The sequence below is a fragment of the Leuciscus leuciscus genome, assembly GCF_965113295.1.
Source record: "Leuciscus leuciscus genome assembly, chromosome: 4".
Classification (NCBI taxonomy): Eukaryota; Metazoa; Chordata; class Actinopteri; order Cypriniformes; family Leuciscidae; genus Leuciscus; species Leuciscus leuciscus.
The window spans coordinates 14924355-14937983 of NC_138728.1; the positions used below are offsets into that span (position 1 = coordinate 14924355).

Below are 13629 nucleotides of genomic sequence, written 5' to 3' on the forward strand. Positions count from 1 at the left end.
TTTTTTTTAGTATTTTAATTTAGTTTGATAATTAAAATAATATACAAATATTAATATTAATTCTTTAATAGAATAGAATTTTCTAATTCTTTATTATATTATTTTGTTGATTGTATTATATAAACAATAATTTATTATATTAATTTTAATTCAAATGCACATACATGTGCTAAATTAAGATTAAGAATCCACTTATAAATGGCCTGCAAGATAAAACCACATGTCGTTATGCACCATTGTTACAGCTCTCTGGAATACTTGATTCGGATACTTGATTGGCCATTTGCCTCATTCTGCACTCAGATATTTTTATATAATGACCACTAAACTGTAGGATAAAGTTATCTGACATAACAGTTTTTTTTTTATTCTCTAGCTGTGGAATGTTTATGATGATGAAGAAAGGGAGCTTGAGGCCAGCTTGTACTTCTCTGCTCCAGTGGACGATGGGACAATGATAGATCTGCGCTGGCTGAGGAGTCTGGTTCTGCACACATTAGAGCTTCTGTACTACCAGTCCAAGTGGGAGAGTCTCGCCCACCTCGCATTACTTTTCAACACATACACTAGGTACGCTTATAACTCACTGATGCTGGTGGCATTGGTTTGTGTACTTGCTGAAAGTATACACATAACTGAAAAGTTTATGAATAGAATTCCTCTCACAAAAGAGTAGCTATTGAAATACAAGGTGCAATGCGTCATGGGTTTCAGGGAGCGCTACTCTCACATGGTAACACCTGTTCTGGTGCACGCACAGAGGAGGCTGTTGGACAGGATCAACTGTTTCGGTGGTCCTCCAGCCCCTCAACCTCACTTCATCTACACTGAGATGATCTCTAGAGAGAAGGTAGACAGAAATGATCACATACACATCATTCTTATCAACTTGGGCAGAACTATTTAAAATTTTGAGTTTGAAGCCTGTTCAACAAACATTTGCAATGAATACTCCAGATGTGCATCCATTAGATTTGGTAAAATGACTACGTTTTGTGACTGATGTCCATAGGTGACCTGCCGGAATTATGCAAGGAGACAATTGCTGTTTCCCTGTGGAGAAGGTCAGATTATGATTACTGCAAATGATACTAACCCAGAGCTCAAGGAACTTGCAGGTACAGTCTACAGAAAAGGGTTGCCAGGTCCCATTTATTTTCTGATAAATTTTGTGTGTTTTGCATGTCACATTTGGGCCATGTATAATGATTTGTATTTATTTATTTTTTTAAAGACCATATGTAAGTCTTACTTGTGTGTTTTATAATAATTTTTATCTTTATTGCAGATGTGAAGAGAGCCATGTGTCTGGTGTGCGTACCGTTGGATGTGAGTGACACACTGCAGTGTTTCAGAGAGACTCTGGAGAGAAGAAATCACGCACTGCTGACCTTTCAGCACAGCCGAACTCTACTCCTGCTGCTACTGGCTGACACACAGCACTGTAAGTCTGACCCACACCGGGTCAGTACGATTTTTTTTTTTTCTTGAATTCGTTAATTCAGCAAGGAAGTATTCAATTGATCAAAAGTGACAGCAAAGACATTTATAATTTCTATTCTTCCAAGAACCATGATTAAAATGTATCATGGGTTCCACAAAAATAATAAACAGCACAACATTGATGTTTTCAACATTGATTCTAATAAGAAATGTTTCTTGAGCAGGAAATCAGCATATTAGAATTTCTGAAGAATCATGTGACACTGAAGACTGGAGTTTTGATGCTGAAAATTCAGCTTTGCCATCACAGGAATAAATTACATTTTAAAATTAAAACAGATTTTTTTTACATTTATTTTATATTGTATTAATATTTCACAATATTATGTTTTTTTTACTGTATATTATATCAAATAAACCAGCCTTGGTGGATGAGCAAATGAGATTTCTTTAAAAAACTATTTTAAAAATCTTACCGACCCCAAACTTTTGAACATCACAACCATAAAATGTTTAGGTCATGGCAAAAAGTACAGAACATTACTTACGGTACGTTCACACGGGGCGTCAGCGTCAACGCTTGACAGAAGGCGTGGCTGAAGTTTGGCACTGACGCCATGGTCATAGCAGCGTCAGCCAATGAATTTATCCTCAGTTTGCTGCTCTTGAACAGGATGAACGTGATGAACGTGATTGGCTGCCGCCTGGCTACTGTATTTGCATAGAGCGATCCTGATTGGCTGACGCTTCCGTCTGCGGCGCTTCACTGGCGTTGCTCGCGGCAGAAGTTGAAAAATTCTCAACTTCTGCCGCGAGCAACGCCAGTGAAGCGCCGCAGACGGATCCACAATTCTTTTCGGCAACGCTTGACGTCACCCATTCAAAGTCAATGGGAAGCGTTGACGCTGACGCCCCGTGTGAACGTACCGTTAATGAGACTTTCACATTAAATTATACCTAAATTACAAAAAGTTTTACTGCAAACATTATTTTACTACTAAAGTAAAAAATGCTATTTTAAAAGCACTTTTGGTAACCCATGCCATTCTAATTTTCTTCTGTATTTTAGGATTTAAAACTAAACACTTTCAACTTTTTTTTTTTTTACTTTCAATCACACCCTTTATATGTGGCCTCAGCGTATGTTGAGGTGCCATTCTCCAAAGAGACCAGCGGCGTTCTGCAGGGGAAAGTTGAATTCAGCATGGCAGCTTGCATCCCGCCAGGTGTCAGACCTCCAGACCTGTCCACAGAAGACTTCAACTCTCTGGGCTCCATCTACAGCCCCACCCTCCCTACATCACAGCTCCAGACTGTTTTCTCCTCCTACAACAATGCAATTAGTAAGAACCGATCTAAACTCTAACACATTACAAGCTGAATTTGTTCATGAACAAGCTTTTGCAGTACAGATATGTTGTTTTGTTATTTCATGCAGAATATCTTCAAGAAAATAAGTACAACTCCCTCCAGGTGCAAGCACTCCATGACCTTGGAAACCTGCATTTCTTCAATGGAAATCGAAAGTATGATGTGTTCATTGCATTGTTTTCCTGCTTTGTTTATTAGTTTGAGCAGTTTCACACTGTGTGTTTACACTACTGTTCAAAAGTTTGGGGTCGCCAAGATTTTTTAAAGTTTTTGAAAGACGTCTCTTATGTTCACCAAGGCTGCATTTATTTAAAGGGGTCATGAACTGAATTATTTTATTATTTTATAATGTTTCCTGGGGTGCCCTTATAATGTTAGTATGATTTTTACATAAAACATTGTCATAATTTAGAAATAAAAGGCATTTATCCTAGCCTTTAGCCTCTGATTTGAACGCTCTGTTTGAAGGGGCGTGTCTGTGTGAGACTTCAGTGTAAACGCCCACTGCTGTCATTGGCTGACATCTTTGCATATGAAATAGCCAGCATTACATGTGGAAATCTCTCGAATACTTTTACAAAGTTTTAACTATTACAGAGATTAACGAATCGTGAAAAGATGATGATTATAGCTAATGCTATAAAACAAACTTTTAAACATTAGTCTTGGTAATTGAATGTTTTGCATATACACTGTAAGAGGAGATGAAGTGCATCTTTTATTAGTGAGTTTGTTTGTTTTTGTATAGATCTGCACACTGTTTCTGGAGTAAGGCTCTGGACTGTGCTCTGCAAGACTCTGGAGTTCTGGAATCTTGGGATGGTGACTCATGGAGCTGCAGCAAGGAAACCCTGCGGCATGCTGGGATATGGGGTTGTCTCCAGGGAGCTTTGCTTTCTGCCAAAATTGCACAGTGAGTGAGAAACCATGACATTTTTTTGTGATGGTGCTCCATTACAGCAGTAAGATTTCTCCTCTATTGACAGGCACATCCTGACATCCAACATCAACCAGCGCACAAAATGCTGCCTTCTCTCTGCCAAACTCTTCAAGGTCAGATTTGAGTCACTGAAATGTTATTACAGTTGAAAGAAAGGACCTCCGTTTTTGTATCTGAGCCAATACAAAAAGTTTACTAAGGTCATATGCTTTGCAGTGCCTACTGATGGCCTCTATGCCCCATCCGATGACAGACCTGTCATACTCCACATACTCTGTGGAGATGGAGCTTATCCCAGGCATTGACCTCTTCTCTGACCAAGATTGTGGGAATCTTGGCACCACTATTACCAGTTTGTCTTTTCTCTGCCACTGGCTATATACCTCAGGACACCTTCTCAAGGTACTAGAGCCTAGGGGTGTGCGATATATATCGTCTATGATAATATCGTAATTGTTGTTTTAATGATATGCAATCTGACATTATCGCATATGTCCATCACTTTACAACACACCTAGAGTGCATTGCATACACTACGTGATGTAGTCTAGTAGGTTAGACTAGTGCGCTTGTGCATTTAGAGTGCACGCTTTCACTGCCAAAATGGGGGCAAAATACCTCTGCATGTCTTTTATTGTTATATCATTTAATATAGTTAATATCACACAAAGAGTGCCGGTTTTCTCCAAATATATCATTTAATATAGTCAATATCACACAAAGAGTGCCGGTTTTCTCCAAATATTAGCACGATTACAAATGTGATATTGATGTTTACAACAGGAAGTTAATATTAAGTGACTTACATTTTAGACAAAATATTGCCTTTTTATCCATTTCGCCAACGTCAACAGTTTGAAAAAAAGCCATAGGACCGTTTTGCATCTCTTAGCAACACACAGCGGAGAATGAACAAATCATTTGAATAAATTATTCAATGACTGAGTCATTAAGATAGTCAAATGCTTCCTTCCTGAATGAATCAGCCATTTGAATGAATCGGTTAAATATCTTGGACTTAGGGCCCTATCATACACCCGGCGCAATGCAGCGTCAAGCGCGACGCAAGTGTTTTTTTGCTAGTTTCAGCCTGACGCAGTTATCATTTTCACGTCTTGCGCCACGTTGTTTAAATAGCAAATACATTTGCGCTTATTTATGCACTCATGGAAATGAGGTGTGACCAGATCAGATCTGGTCTGAAAATGAGGTGTGTTCAGGTGCATTGTTGGCGCGTTGCTATTTTGAGGTAACTGAAATAGATTTTTTTTGTTTAAAACATCAAAACATCATCCATGCATTTGTAACTGCAGGTTAAATGCATTCATGTGTTCTCTGAGCTGCATTAAACAGTCTGTAAATATATCTAAATGCCACTTCAGGTGCAGCTTCTCTGTTTCCTCTGCATTGCAAAAATAAATTTTGTTAATACTGATTTCATTTGATTGGCAACAGCCCTTCTTGTGTCATCTTATTGTAATTTAATTTATTGATTAAATGTAAGAATTTTGACACAAAAGATGATGCATACATTTAATTAGGTAAAAAAAAAAAAAGCCCATAAAAGGTACAAAATCAATTTAAACTTCAGATCATTTCTGTCACTGCTGGAAACTGTCACCACACAGAATATCAAAAACTTAAGGAGTCAGCTGTCCATGGCAGTCCTAAACTTACCAAGATACCAGTACAATAACACACTCAGCAAAATATCGTCTTATTATTGTTATCGATAAAATTCCAGAAAATATCGAGATATAATTTTTTGTCAATATCGCACACCCCTAAACACACTCATATTTAGAGCAGTCTTTGTGCATTTGATGTCTGATACATCTTAATATTCAACACCTGTCTTACTGCTTATTTCAGTCTCTTCCTGTTCTGGCTCTGTACCTGTATATTGCCAGAACTGTGTGTCTGGATCCACACCTTACTGTCAGATGCAGAATCCTGAAGGTTTGAAAGACTTCATTGTGTCTTTCTGTTATTCTTGTATGTATTGAAAAGCTGTATTGCAGTGGATGTATTTGTCTGTTTTGTGAGTTTTAATCAAGTGTTTCTGTGTGTATATAGATAAAGGTATTGACTGAATTAGGGGCCTTCACTCAAGCGGTTAAAGAACTCAGTAATCTCACATTTGGCGTGGAAATCCCTGTGCCTCATGGATGCCACCACAGAGTGGAGAAGCCATCTTGGGTAAAAAACCATAAACAATATAGGATATGTTTAGCTTATATATATTTAGACAAAAACAATACATGCAATTATCTTCTGTCTAGTGAAGTGTTCAGTTGCCTTGTCTTGAAAAAGGAACTGATCTGAAGCAAAACACATTTTCTCTATTTTTTTTTCTTGAATATCTTTAAAACCTTTTCTTTTGTTTTTTTATTTCATCACTTTATGCTTTTTACATAACACTTCTAGACTATCATTCAATAGTTGGGGTTAGTAAGATAAAAAAAAACTTTTTACAAAAACATTTTAAAAGTCTTACTGACCCCACACTTTTGTATGCTAATGAATATAGTATAATAATTGTTACATTATCCTTTTTTATGTCTTGTAATTTTTAAATGCACATTAAACCCCACAGGCAAAGGAAACATTTATTGAAGGAAAACCCCTGTTGGATCCTTCCAATCTTCAAGTAAGTTTACCTGTTTTCACAGTTGTATCATTAATAAAAATGATCGATATTCACTTCATACTGTACTGTTGAATATGAATATCATGCTTTATACAATCCATTTCTTAGGTTCTGGAAGAAGTGGTCAATAGGAAGCCAAGTAAGGACATCATGGCTGTTTATGGCTCAAGATTCACCACATGGCTCTTGATGGCCAGAGTTCATCTCATCTTGGCTATATGTAGTACTATACAAGACCTGCCTGAGCCACCGCCACCAGGTCTCATTACTAGTTTGTTATGGACAATTACAGATTATAAATCTACATAAACCCTTACTGAATCATATACTTTAACCCACAGAGTTATCCAAATCTCAGGAGGAAAGTTTGCTTAATGCCTCCAGCAGTGACGAGTCCAAGCGTCTCCAGCTCAGTGCCAGGAAACTCACATTAGGAGAAGTCAAGGTGCTCCATTTTACCTTCATTTTATGACGTTAAAGCTGTCCAACTATCCTTTCTGTTAGATTGTTCTTCCAGATCTAGGCTTATAAAATGTTTTTAACATTATTTGACCCTATAACAATAATGGCTATGAAGTATGACGTTATAAACACAAATATACAGTAAATGCATCTACCAAATGCCAAGAACATTAAGGACAAAGTTAACATAATGTCTCTCTATTGCCCTGTTCAGGCCATACTCCTAAAAGAAGCACATGCTCTGGTTATTCCTGAGCTCTTCACCCCACATCCGCTGAGCATTGATCCTGAAGAAATGGAGCTGGCAGTGGAGATCAGACTGTTGATGTCCAATATCAACATGCAGCAGGGCAGAATGGCTGCCAGGTAGTGCAGAAACATAAATCATGAGGAAGAGTGCACGTCTGTAGTTGTGTGGGTGTATACACTACTGTTACAAACTCATTACGATTTGTTTTTTGAAGAAATTTAAACATTAAATTGATCAAAAATGACAACAAAGACATGTATAATGTTTTAAAAGATTTCTATTTCAAATAAATACTGTTCTTTATTCCCCAAAGAATCCTGACAAAAATGTATCAAGTTTTCCACAAAAATATTTAGCCTCCCAACGTTGATTCAGCATTGATAATAATAAGAAATGTTTCTTGAGCTAAAAATCAGCTTTTTAGAATGATTTCTGAAGGATCATGTGACACTGAAGACTGGAGTAATTATGCTGAAAATATTACAATAGAACACAGTTATTTTAAATTGTAATATTTCACAATATTACTACATTTTTGAGCAAATAAATGCAGCCTTAGCGAGCGTTAGAGACTTCTTTCATAAACATCAAAAAACGTCTCAGGTTACGACTGTAACCTATGTTCCCTGAGAACAGGGAACGAGACACTACGTCAGAATGACGCTATGGGGAACGCCTCAGGCGTGACAGGTGTCTGAAATAAATATCAACTCACGTCAATCATGTTGACCGGCGACAGCCCGTGAATCATCAGCTTGATTGATTAACACGCGACCTGGATGTATAAAGGGGAGCCTTGCACACATGACAACATCCTACCGTCTGAAGGGACTGTTGCAGGCAGGCCCCGAGGCATGGCAGGAAGACGTAGTGTCTCGTTCCCTGTTCTCAGGGAACATAGGTTACAGTCGTAACCTGAGACGTTCCCTTTCGAAAGGGAACTCTACACTACGTCAGAATGACGCTATGGGGAACGATATACCAACGCCACCATGCTAAGGGGAGTGCATGCCCTCAGGTCTGGGCTGTCAGTGACAGCATTCCCTACGGTCATCGCCCAAGCTAAAGGATACCACAGAAAACCTCACAGTTTTAAGGGGAGGTCTACCTGGGCCAGCTCAAAGGCCTAGGACCACAATTCAAAAACTAGAAAGGGTCCCTTCTAGGGAATGTGGCTAGGGGACCCGAGGGAACCCCAGCCAGTCACTATTCAGGGGAACATGCCACCTGAAATACCACCAGGCAGGCCTGACCTGGTGTCACTACATAAGACACTACAGTCTGGCCACTTCCTGTCTGTCCGGAGACAGAGCCTCTGGACACTTGCCTTAGGAAGGCATCCAACCCGAGGGACTGCGAAGTAGGCAGTGAACCACTCAGCCCGGATCTCAGAGACGGGACATCCTGGAGAGTATGACTCAGTATAGTGCTTTACAACCCTTGCCAGCGAGGGGAGTTTCTCTACTCGATCCATGGATCTACCCAGTGCTTGTGTTTCAAAAACACTGAGGAGGCCTGTGAGGGCCTAAAGGGAGCTTACCTTCAGGAAGGCCGGTGAGGCCTCTGACCTGGCGACCACAGCATGTGGGAGCTCATATCAGGAAGGCCGGTGAGGCCTGTAACCTGGCGACCACAACATGTGGGAGCTCATATTCAGGAAAGCCGGAGAGGCCTGTAACCTGACAGTCACTGCTTCAGAAAGGCCTACCTGTAACCACATAATGTGGGAGATAGCTTGAAAGGGAGGCGCCTGTCGTAAGACATTGCGACAGAAGACGCATCTAGAGTGGGACCCAAGGTGAAGAACCGGAGTCTGAGCCACGTAAAAAAGGGAATGAAGCGGACAGCGCATAACCCTTACCATAAATATGAATTTTAGAAAGTACACGACACGAAAGTGTGTGTGCTTAGCCATTCCGAATCCAGGAAGGCCTGGTGAGGCCTGAAAACCTGGCTACCACAGCATGTGGGAGCTCATACTCGGGAAGGCCGGAGAGGCCTGTAACGCGGTGACCACAGTGTGTGGGAGCTCATCAGAATGTGGAAGTTAGCTAGAGAAAGGCATCTGTCGTAATATACGTGACGACAGGACGCATCTAGAGTGGGACCCGAGGTGAAAGACCAGGGTCTGAACCACATAGGAAGGGACCGAAGCGTACAGCGCATGACCCTTACCATAAAAATGGATTTTAGAAAGTACACAGGACGTTAGTCGTGTGACTTACCATAAGCATGGGTCTAAGAAAAATAGATGAAGTAAAAGGCTGCATGTACTTCATCACTCTATATTCAGGAAGGCCTAGTGAGGCCTATAACCTGACGACCACAGTATGTGGGAGCTCATACTCAGGAAGGCCTGTGAGGCCTAAAACCTGGCGACCACAGTAAGTGGGAGCTCGTTTACAGGAAGGCCGGAGAGGCCTGTAACCTGACAGCCACACAATGTGGGGCTACCTTCAGAAAGGCCTAACAAGGCCTGTAACCACAGAATGTGGGAGATAGCTTAAAAGGGATGCGTCTGTCGTAAAACATAGTGACAACAAGACGCATTTAGAGTGGGACTCGAGGTGAAGAACCAGAGTCTGAGCCACGTAAAAAAGGGAATGAAGCAGAAGCGCATTACCCTTACCATAAATATGGATTCAAGAAAGTACACGAAACGAAAGTGCGTGTACTTATGCCAGTCTGAATCCAGGAAGGCCTGGTGAGGCCTCTAACCTGGCGACCACAATATGTGGGAGCTCATACTTAGGAAGGCCTGTGAGGCCTAAAACCTGGCGACCACAGTAAGTGGGAGCTCGTTTACAGGAAGGCCGGAGAGGCCTGTAACCTGACAGCCACACAATGTGGGGCTACCTTCAGAAAGGCCTAACAAGGCCTGTAACCACAGAATGTGGGAGATAGCTTAAAAGGGAGGCGTCTGTCGTAAAACATAGTGACAACAAGACGCATTTAGAGTGGGACTCGAGGTGAAGAACCGGAGTCTGAGCCACGTAAAAAAGGGAATGAAGCGGAAGCGCATTACCCTTACCATAAATATGGATTTTAGAAAGTAAACGAAACGAAAGTGCATGTACTTACCAGTCCGAATCCAGGAAGGCCTGGTGAGGCCTCTAACCTGGCGACCACAGCATGTGGGAGCTCGTACTCAGGAAGGCCGGTGAGGCCTGTAACCTGGCAACCACAGCATGTGGGAACCCATGATCAGGAAGGCCAGATGAGGCCTATAACCTGATGGACACAATGCGTGGGAGCTCACATTCAGGAAGGCCTGATGAGGCCTGCAACCTGACATGTGGAAGCTCACAACCAGTGAGGCCTAAACCCTAGCGACCACAGTGCGTGGGAGTTCACATTCAGGAAGGCCTGAAGAGGCCTGTAACCTGACATGTGAAAACTCATAACCAGGAAGGCCTTTAGGAAGCCTGAAGCCTGGTGACCACTGAATGTGGGAGCTTAACACTCAGGAAGGCCTGTGAGGCCTGAAACCTGGCGACCACAGTATGTGGGAGCTCATACTCAGGAAGGCCTGTGAGGCCTGTAACCTGGTGACCACAGTATGTGGGAGCTCATACTCAGGAAGGCCTATGAGGCCTGAAACCTGGTGACCACAGTAAGTGGGAACTCACATTCAAGAAGGCCGGATGAGGCCTATAACCTGACATGAGGAAGCTCATAACTAGGAAGACCTGCGACCACGGTGTGTGGGAGCTCATACTCAGGAAGGCCGGGTGAGGCCTGTCACCTGGCGGCCACAGTATGTGGAAGCTCACATTCAGGAAGGCCAGGTGAGGCCTGTAACCTGACATGTAGAAGCCCATCACCAGGAAGGCCGGTGAGGCCTGTAACCTGGCGACCACAGTATGTGGGAGCTCATAACCAGGAAGGCCTGGCGAGGCCTGTAACCTGGCGACCACCGTGTGTGGGAGCTCATATTCAGGAAGGCCGGTGAGGCCTGTAACCTGGTGACCACAGTATGTGGGAACTCACATTCAGGAAGGCCAGATGAGGCCTGTAACCTGATGACCACAGTATGTGGAAGCTCACATTCAGGAAGGCCGGTGAGGCCTGTAACCTGACATGTGGAAGCTCATAACCAGGAAGGTCTGGTGAGGCCTATACCCTGGCGACTACAGTATGTGGGAGCTCATATTCAACCACAGTATGTGGGAGCTCATACTCAGGAAGGCCTAGTGAGGCCTCTGACCTGATAACCACAGTATGTGGGCTCATATACAGGAAGGCCTGGTGAGGCCTCTGACCTGATAACCACAGAATGTGGGAGCTCATATTCAACCACAGTATGTGGGAGCTCATATTCAGGAAGGCCTGGTGAGGCCTCTGACCTGATAACCACAGTATGTGGGAGCTCATACTCAGGAAGGCCTAGTGAGGCCTATAACCCGATAACCACAGTATGAGGGAGCTCATATTCAAGAAGGCCTGGTGAGGCCTATAACTTGATAACCACAATATGTGGGAGCTCATTCAACCACAGTATGTGGGAGCTCATACTCAGGAAGGCCTAGTGAGGCCTATGACCTGATAACCACAATATGTGGGAGCTCATATTCAAGAAGGCCTGGTGAGGCCTATAACTTGATAACCACAGAATGTGGGAGCTCATATTCAACCACAGTATGTGGGAGCTCATTTTCAGGAAGGCCTAGGGAGGCCTATGACCTGATAACCACATTATATGGGAGCTATATTCAAGAAGGCCTGGAGAGGCCTATAACTTGATAACCACAGTATGTGGGAGCTCATATTCAGGAAGGCCTAGTGAGGCCTATGACCTGATAACCATAATATGTGGGAGCTCATTCAACCATAGTATGTGGAAGCTCATATTCAGGAAGGCCTAGTGAGGCCTATAACCTGATAACCACATTACTCCTTGACAGTCAATTCCTGGGAGCTCACATCAGGGAGGCCCAAGCACTGTCCGGTTGCAAAATGGGGACTGTCTGGTCAAGGAGGCCTGATAAGACCTACTACCTGACCATCGAAGAAATCTTTAGATTTACTCTTACCCACAACATTTTGCCCCAGACTCTAAAAAAGGAGACGTGGTCTGAAAAGAAACAGAAATATGTTAATTTCATATTTTACAAAAAGACCAGAATTACACCTGCTCTTTTTGTTCACTGCTCATTTTAATTCCTCAATTAAAATGCAGCCAAAAACACTGGATAACGCGATCTGGATGATAGGCTGAATTACTAAATATCTAACTTCTTAAAAGTCAGATAATATTCCATAATTTTAATTCATAGAATTAAATGCAGCCATAATCACCAGACAATACTGTTTTAACATGTATACGTTCTCGTAATCTACACACTGCCTCGGCAAGCGCGAGAAACGAGCCGTTAAAATATATTTGGCTTTCATCCCTCGAGAAGAAAGTCAACAGGTGCGAGGTTGAAACATCCGACAGCGCACGGATTTTTTTTTTTTTTTTTTTTTTTCACGCGCGCCGAGATATTTCTTAATGAACACTGCCAGCACCCTCAGGAACTGACTGTGAACGCCTCGTACCCAAACAGTATTGTTTCACATATCGCGCGCACCAAGGGGCTCAGATGCTGAACCCTCCTCCCTCGAGAAAAAGGGTCCGACGAGAGCGGAGCATCTTTAAATGAAAAACGCTCACAGTTTGCACAAGAGGCTCTCGAGAGAGCCTCCCGCGCGCTTCAGCGATATTCTCAAAACAGACAAACAGTCCCTGAAGACGAAAAGATGTTGTCATGTGTGCAAGGCTCCCCTTTATACATCCAGGTCGCGTGTTAATCAATCAAGCTGATGATTCACGGGCTGTCGCCGGTCAACATGATTGACGTGAGTTGATATTTATTTCAGACACCTGTCACGCCTGAGGCGTTCCCCATAGCGTCATTCTGACGTAGTGTAGAGTTCCCTTTCAAAAGGGAACCTAACCAACCTCAAACGTTTGAACGGTAGTGTATGTTCCTGGGGATTCATGTATGTCTGGATGTTTGAATCTACTAAAACATTTTTAATTTCTATTGTAGTGCAGATCTGTCAGTGTCTGCTTTGAGGCTCCTCCAGAGTTCTCTTGTGTTTCAAAGTGATTTCCGCCCGCTACCTCCTCCTAAACCACCCTCCTCTGCTCTCAGACGACCCAGAGCCAAAGCATATCAGGTAATGATCAACCTCTGATTTACTTACATAAATTCAATACTTAATTCAGATCTTGAGTCTCTCATGTTCTAAAAGACAGATTCAGTTTCTTTAAAAAAAAATTTTTTTAAGAGTTTTAAAGAAAATCTGTCTTTTCTCTACAGACTAGCTCCCGGGATGCAAAGTCTGTTCTCGATCTCCATACCGGAGATCTTCCAGAAGAGTTGGAAGCGAGAGAACGCATGGATCTCCTTTTCTGGCTGCGCTGTAGGCTGGCAGTGGTTCGTTCCCTCGTAGGCCATATCCCTGGAACTGCAATCTACTCTGGTTAGCTGCTCTGAAAAGCTTAATGTGGTGGAAATATCATTG

General features: G+C 42.4%; 1 protein-coding gene across 1 annotated transcript in view; it reads left to right on the forward strand.

Annotated features, from left to right (window-relative positions):
- cfap54 (cilia and flagella associated 54) overlaps nucleotides 1-13629 on the forward strand; it is a 36193-nt gene that overhangs the window by 15524 nt on the left and 7040 nt on the right. Inside the window, exons 38-54 of the mRNA XM_082167771.1 lie at nucleotides 377-570; nucleotides 715-850; nucleotides 1013-1118; nucleotides 1289-1444; nucleotides 2583-2786; nucleotides 2882-2969; nucleotides 3563-3727; nucleotides 3801-3867; nucleotides 3971-4156; nucleotides 5627-5713; nucleotides 5831-5953; nucleotides 6351-6404; nucleotides 6513-6663; nucleotides 6746-6849; nucleotides 7081-7232; nucleotides 13152-13281; nucleotides 13425-13587. Of these exons, the coding sequence (XP_082023897.1) occupies nucleotides 377-570; nucleotides 715-850; nucleotides 1013-1118; nucleotides 1289-1444; nucleotides 2583-2786; nucleotides 2882-2969; nucleotides 3563-3727; nucleotides 3801-3867; nucleotides 3971-4156; nucleotides 5627-5713; nucleotides 5831-5953; nucleotides 6351-6404; nucleotides 6513-6663; nucleotides 6746-6849; nucleotides 7081-7232; nucleotides 13152-13281; nucleotides 13425-13587 (2266 nt within the window). The remainder of the gene's footprint in view (nucleotides 1-376; nucleotides 571-714; nucleotides 851-1012; nucleotides 1119-1288; nucleotides 1445-2582; nucleotides 2787-2881; nucleotides 2970-3562; nucleotides 3728-3800; nucleotides 3868-3970; nucleotides 4157-5626; nucleotides 5714-5830; nucleotides 5954-6350; nucleotides 6405-6512; nucleotides 6664-6745; nucleotides 6850-7080; nucleotides 7233-13151; nucleotides 13282-13424; nucleotides 13588-13629) is intronic.